Source organism: Belonocnema kinseyi, chromosome 5, assembly GCF_010883055.1.
Source record: "Belonocnema kinseyi isolate 2016_QV_RU_SX_M_011 chromosome 5, B_treatae_v1, whole genome shotgun sequence".
NCBI classification, from domain to species: domain Eukaryota; kingdom Metazoa; phylum Arthropoda; class Insecta; order Hymenoptera; family Cynipidae; genus Belonocnema; species Belonocnema kinseyi.
Window position 1 is genome coordinate 75156499 of NC_046661.1, and position 7572 is coordinate 75164070.

The 7572-nt window shown below is 25.6% G+C and overlaps 1 protein-coding gene across 3 annotated transcripts in view; it reads right to left on the minus strand.

The window, feature by feature from the left end:
* LOC117173990 (pre-mRNA-processing factor 39-like) overlaps nt 1-7572 on the minus strand; it is a 63483-nt gene that overhangs the window by 28154 nt on the left and 27757 nt on the right. For all 3 annotated transcript variants that reach the window (XM_033362676.1, XM_033362675.1, XM_033362674.1), the window contains exons 7-8: nt 3901-4026; nt 2632-2780 (exon numbers count right to left, since the gene is read on the minus strand). In XM_033362676.1, the coding sequence (XP_033218567.1) occupies nt 2632-2780; nt 3901-4026 (275 nt within the window). The remainder of the gene's footprint in view (nt 1-2631; nt 2781-3900; nt 4027-7572) is intronic.

Here is a 7572-nt window from a genome sequence, read left to right on the forward strand (position 1 = left end):
TAAAAATAGTTGGAAAAATTCTATTCAAGTTTTAAATTAATTTAGAATCTCTTCAAAACTTCTAAATATCCCTTAAAATTACTCAAATTTTTTCTACAAACAATAAGTATTCAATTATTATTTCATAATTAAAATTCAACAATTTCTCTCACGAATAGAACATTTGTTAAATATAACAATAAAAATTGTAACGTTCAAAGTTTAAAAGCTTTTCGAAATTTTAACAATTCAAAGCTATTTATAACAAACAAATAAAATTCAAATTATATACTATTAAATATTTGGCTTCAATTAACTCGTATTAAATTAATAGTCAAATATTTCTAAATATTAAATAATTATTCTTTTTCTTAATTACAAAATTTCAAATTAAATGGATTAAAAAGAGAATAATTTAGGCTAAATCAATATTTTTAATATAATAAAAGCCTTTGATTACGAATATATTATTACTAAGTTATTTTTAAATTGACAATAGTTTATAAAGCTTAAATCGCACCTTTACATTTTTTAAAGACTAAGACTTTCGAATTGAAACAGTAACAATTTGAAAATTCATAAACTGTTCAGTTTTTAATACTCAAAATATAGATCCTCTTAAAAAATTAATGATTTATTTATTTATATTTACATTTGCTAACATAATACTGTTTCTTATAATAAATTGTCAGCTTCAAAGGATTTTAATTTTTTAAGTTTTCAAGGTTTCACTTTAAAATTCTTGAAATTAAAAATGTATGCTTAAAAATAGAAATCTTTGAAATATTTGCGAAATATCACAAACCTTAGTGAAAGCTTGAAATTTCGATGAAATATTTGAGAAACATTTTGGCATTTTTTCAAGCTTTTGTAAAATCTTAAAAATTCTTGAAACCTTTGAAAGCTTTTTAAACTCTTTCTTTAATCTTGGTTTGCGAAATCTTTGGTGTTTGTTTAAAATCATTGAAGTCTTTTGAAATCTTCTCAAATGTGTTGAAACTTTTTGAAATCGCTTAAAATCTTTGAAATGTTTTGGAATTCTTGAAATCTTTGAAATTCTTAAATCTTCTCTAAGTCTTTTGTAATCATTTGAAATCACTGGAATATTTGAAATCTTTCTTGAATCTTTTGAAATCTTATACAAAATTTTGAAATCGTTTAAAATTTGAAAACTTTGTGAAATTTTTTTATATCTTTATAAAATCTTTGAAATATTTTTGAAATATTTCTTTAATCTTTGTTCATGAAATCTTATCTGTTCATTTGAAATTATTAGAATTTTTTCAAATCTTCTTTTGTAATCGTTTGAAATCTTGTCAAACATTTTTAAATCGTTCAAAATCTTTGAAATGGTTTGCAATCTTTCTGAATTCATTGCAATTGTTTTAAATATTACAAATCTTAGTGAAATCTTTTGATATATCCTAAAAAATTTTTAAATTGTTTAAAATATTTAAAATGTTTTGAAATCGTAGAAATGTGGTTTAATGTACTCTTTTAAAAATCTCTAAATTCTTTTTTAAGTTTTAAAATCTTTGTGAAATATTCGAAATCCTTGTGAAATGTTCCAAATCTTTATGAAATGTTCGAAATCTTTGGGGAATTTTTGTGAAAACTTTTTAATCTAATGTACACGCCTTTTTTGAGTGTTTGAAATCGTTGAAATCTTTTTAAATGTTTATAAAATCTTTCTTGAATATTTGTTTGGAAAACCTTTTGTATTCGTTGAATTATCTGAAATCTTCTAAAATATTTTAAAACCTCTTGAAATCGTTACAAAATTTTTAAATCTTTGAAATGTGGTGCACTTTACTCTTTGTAAAATCTTTGAAACCCTTTAAATCTTTAAAGTTTTAAAATGTTTGTGAAATCTTTATTGAAAACTGGCGTGCGCGCCTTTTTTAAATCATTAACATCCGTGAAATTTTTGTGCAATGTTAAAGATATTTAAAATATTTCGAAATCTTTAGAAATATTTTGTAACCTTTTGAAATCTGTTGTACACTCAAAAACCGAGTGGTCAAACCCTCGAAAAATCCGTTGTATGGCCATGGCTGATTCTAATTTTGAAACTGAATTAACATTGAAATTTTAAACTAATAATTTGTATACTTCCTGAGTTGAACACCCCAATAAAAAGTGCCTTGAAATATTTTTATTTATTCTGCAATAAACAAAAGATAAATTATATCTTGACGAATAAAAAAATTTTCAGCAGCAAAATATTTTCTAAACGAGATGTTTCTTTCATAATATGATAAAAGGTTTAAATCACTCATCGCATTTCGATAGAATTACTGTTTAAAAAAAAAGTATAATTAAAATTCAACGTTTTGGTGAAAAAATCAAGGAGATTTTCAGGTTTTTAAGGTTTAAAAAAATGCAAAGGAGAGTTCTAGGTTTTCAAGGTCACTAGACACCCTTTACTAATTTGAAATCATTAAAATAATTGAAATCTTTGAAATACTTGTGAAATCTTTCTTTAATCTTTGTTATTTAATTCTGCTGTGACTAAAAGATTTAAATCCCATTTTACATTTCAACCAAATAAATATTCAAAAAGTAAAACCAAACCAAAAATTCAAGAAGAATTTCAAGTTTTCCAAGGTCGCTAGACATCCCGTTAAATGACATAATTGAAAAAAAAAATACCTAAACTCGAGGCCACAGGCAGCAATTGCTCTTTCGTACTGTTCTCTCATCTTCTTCTCATCCTTCTCATAAACGACCTTACAGTGATTGATGTAATGCAGCCAGAGATCAACGCTCAGCGAAATCGCTTTGAGTCCAGCATCGAATACCTGTGATACGAAATTTATCCCCTATTTAATACAAAAATCCCAAAGTTTTCGGATGCCGGTAGTGGTTGGGTAAGGATCATAAACCTAAAATCTCATATTATATGTATATATCTATCTATATATATATATTTTTTTTTTTACTTCTTATATTTTGTATATATATTGTATATAGTTCTTTTAGCTTTCGTTAAGCATAGCGGTTCATTAATTCGAAATACTCACGTTATCGTGCCGCGTACTGTAAAGAAATAGTTACTGTAATTAACACAGAGATTGCAGAGCATTGTGGATTCACCTTTAAAGTCAGGGAGGAGTGTTCCGATCAAGGAGGCGCCTCTGTCTCTCTTCCTCAATTTTTCTTCCTCCCTTTATCTCTCTTTCTCTCTCTCTCTTTCCGTGGCCCGTGCACGTCCTAAATCTTTGCCTTTTCTTAGAACCCCCAATCAACCCTCGACAATTAATTCATTAATTTTCTCACTCGAGAGTTTACAAGCAAGTCACTGATTGTTCACAATCTTACAGCTTATGTTTACAATACTTTTTGTTTGTTTGTTTGTTTTTTTTTCTTTTTGGTTCAGGCTTACAGTAATTAATTATTTCATTACAAAGAAACACGCACATACACACCACAGAGATACACAACAATAGTTGTGACGACGGCAGTTGTTTTTTCTTGTTGTTCGTAAATCGAGACAGGCATCAATGCTTAGGTATTATTATTATTATTATGATTATTTAATAGTATCGATTAAATTATAGCGATATTGATTAAAATATTGGTATCGATATTGATAATAAAATAGAATAGATAATAAAAATATGTAATAGCATTGTCGCATCGGTTCTAGTAGAATAATAATAATAGTTAAATAAGTAGCTAATCGGTAAACGAGGAGAGTCGTATAGGTGTCGCAAGACGTGCTAGGCTGTTGGAAGGGAAAACCATATTTATGTGCGTGCACACTGCCCACGCCTCTTCCTACCACGAGCTAGTTTCATTTAATTAGATTATTTTACGTTAATCAAATGTAAATTCATGTACGGTATTTGGAAAAAAAAAGAAAAAAAAATAGATTTCTTTTTGTACCCTAGTCGCACTGAGAATATCAGATCCACTCACCTTTTGCACGTTCTCGGGGTCGCCCTTCTTCTTCTCGTAGTCGGCGTACTTCCGCCAGTAACCGTAGCAATATGGATATCGCTCCAGGAATTTTGAGTATGCCTCTCGTGCTGCCTCCGCATCATTCTGCCAATTTAGATTACATATTATCAGGTTGCACGTTTTAAGCACATAGAAAAAGTCCCGGCTTTTTCCCCGGTTCGCAGACATATTTTTCACGGTCCAAAATATTAAAAAATTAAATTCTAAAGCTAAATTTTTGCCATTTAACAGGGTGTCCAACGATTCTTTTGTACAAAATTCAAGGCATTTTCCAGATTTTCCAGGTCAGGAAATCAAGTTCTGTCAGGTCTACTTTATTTTTTTTACATAAAATAATCAAATAGCAGTTTGTTATACACATAAAATATGAATCACATAAATTTTTTATTGGCCAACAATTTCTAAAGACAGCAGAATCATAAATAAATACATTATTAATATTTTCAAAGATAAGTCATCTTTGTGAAATCTTTGGGAATATTGAAAAAAATTGTTTATCTTTTAAAATCTTTTCAAGTATTTAAAATCTTTGTGAAATCTTGAAATTTTTGTGAAATCTTTGACAATTTTCGTAAAATCTTTGAATTATTTGTGAAGTCTTTATGAAATATTTGTGAAATCTTTCTTCAATCTTTGTTTGTGAAAACATTTGTGTTCTATTAAAATCATTGAAATCTTTTGAAATCTTCTCAAATTTCTTAAAACCTTTTAAAATGTTCTGAAATCTTTGATATTATTTGCAAATTTTAAAATTCTTTGAAATATTTGTGAAATATCTCCTTAAGCTTTTATATTTATGTGAACTCACTTTGTATTCATTTAAAATCATTAAAATATTTGAAATATTTTAAAATATTCTAAAAAATTTTCAAATGATTTAAAACCCATGAAATGTTTTGAAATCATTGAAAATCTTTGAAAATGATTAAAAACTTTAAAATTCATGTATTCTTCTGACATCTCTGAATTTTTTATGAAATGTTTGAAAGATTTGAAATCTTTTGAAATCTTAAATAACAATTTTAAATCGTTGCAAATCCCTGAAATCTTATAAATCTGGTTTACTGTGCACTTTTTAAGACTATTAAAATCCTTGAAATATTCTGAAAATCTTTGAAATCTTCTAAACAAATTTAAAATTGTTTAAAATCTTTCAAATGTTTCGAAATCTTTTAAATCTGATGTATTTGGATCCTTTTTAAAACCTTTGAACTAAAATTTTTTTTATGAAATCTTGGTAAAATCTTTTGTTTTCATTTGAAATTATTAAAATATTTGAAATCTTTGTTAAAATCTTAAAATTTTTGAAAATGTTGGTAAAATCTTTGAAAATATTGAAACAAATTTGAAATCGTTTAAAATCTTTAGAATGTTTAGAAATCTTTATGAAATCTTTTGTTTTCATTTGAAATCATTAAAATATTTGTTAAAATCTTGAAATTTTTGGTAAAATCTTTTAAATGTGGTGTAATGCACTTTTTTTCAAAACTTTGAATTTGAAAGCTTTTGTTTTTATTTGAAATCATTAAAATATTTTTAATCTTCGTTAAAATCTTGAAATCTTTGAAAATTTTGGTAAAATCTTTTAAATGTTTTTAAAGATTTCTGAAATGTTCGAATCTCTTTTTAAAATCTTTGAAATCTTCTAAGAAACTTTGAAATCGTTTAAAACCTTTAAAATGTTTAGAAATCTTTGAAATATTTGTGAAATCTTTCTTTAATCTTTGTTTGTGAAAACATTTGTGTTCGATTAAAATCATTGAAATCTTTTGAAATCTTCTCAAATTTCTTAAAACCTTTTAAAATTGTTTGAAACCATCGAAATGTAATCACATTTTGATAAAATTTGAAATTTTTTTAATTCTTTGAACTACTTGTGAAATCTTTCCTACATCTTTCTTACTTATCTGAAATCATTTGAATATTTGAAACATTTGTGAAATATTATGAAACTTTCAACACAAATGTGAACTCATTTAAAATTTTGAAAATGTTTTGTATTTTGGTGTTCTGCATCCTTTTTGGAATCTTTGAAATCTTTTGAAATCATTATAGATTCTTCGGAATATTTATGAATTTTTTTGTGTTCATTTGAAATCAGTGAAATATTTGAAATATTTTGAAATATTCTAAAAAGTTTCAAATGATTTAAAACCTTGGAAATGTTTTGAGATCATTGAAAATTTTTGAAATTTATTGATATCTATAAAATTCATGTATTCTTCTTACATCTCTAAAATTTTTATGAAATATACTGGACCCTTTTTCAAAACTTTGAATTTGAAATTTGTATGAAACCTTTGTAAAATCTTTTGTTTTCATTTGAAATCATTTAAATATCTGAAATCTTTGTTAAAATATTGAAATATTTGAAAATGCTGTTAAAATATTTGAAATCTTTGTATAATGTTTTGAAATATTTTTGAATTTTTTTTTTTAAACATTTGAAATCTTTTAAACAAATTTGAAATTGTTTCAAATCTTGGAAATGTTCAGAAATTTTTGAAATCTAGTGTATTGTACCCTTTTTGAAATATTTTGTTTTAATTTGAAATCATTAAAATATTTGAAATATTTGTGAAAAAAATCTTTCAAATCTTCTAAACAAATTTGAAATTGTTTAAAATCTTAAAAGTTTTTGAAAGCTGATGTACTGTCCCCTTTTTCAAAATTTTGAATTTGAAATCTTTATGAAATCTTAGTAAAATCTTTGAATATTTTCATAAAATCTTTGAAATATTTGTGAAATGTTTTTTAATATTTGTGTAATGTTCAAATCTCTTTCTAAGATCTTTAAAATCTTCTAAACAAATTTGCAATCGTTTAAAATCTTTAAAATATTTAGAAATGTTCGAAATATTTGTGAAATCTTTCTTTAATCTTTGTTTGTGAAATCTTTTGGGTTTGTTTCAAATCATTGAAATCTGTTCAAATCTTAAATTTATTGAGACCGTTTGTATTAATTAAAAATAATTAAAATATTTGAAATCTTTGTTGAATATTTTGAAATCTTCTAAAACATTTTGAAATCGTTTAAAATCTCTGATATCTGGCGTATCCTTGAAATGTTTTTAAAGTTTTAAAATCTTTGTGAAATATTCAATATCTTGTCTACACGCTGTTTTCAAATCCTTGAAACCTTTTTTTAGCCTTTACAAATGCCGTGAAATTTTTTTGAAATCTTCAAATATCTTTTAAATATTATAAAAGCTTCAAAATATTTAAAAATCTTTATCATTATTTTGTAACCTTTTGAAATCTGGTTTAACCTCGTAAAAATTGTTTTAAAATCAATACAAAAATAAAAATTCAAGTTTTTCTTAAAAAATTCAAGGATAATTTCAGGTTTGCAAGGTTTTCAAGGTCGCTGGACACACTTATTTGAAATAATAAACACTGAGCTGCAAATCATTTTCAGGGTGGCAATTCGGCGGACGATTTCAAATTCCCGGTAATTTTTTTTTAATTTTCCCGATAAGCTAAAAGTAACGTATACATATTTTCCACAAAACGCAAACATAATAAAAAACTAATGAAGAAAGTGTAGGGGGAAAGAGAGGCTGGTGGGACGAGGAATGCTGGGAGAGTAAAGAGAGAATAAAAGAGTGTGTGAGCAAATGGAGAAGAGGG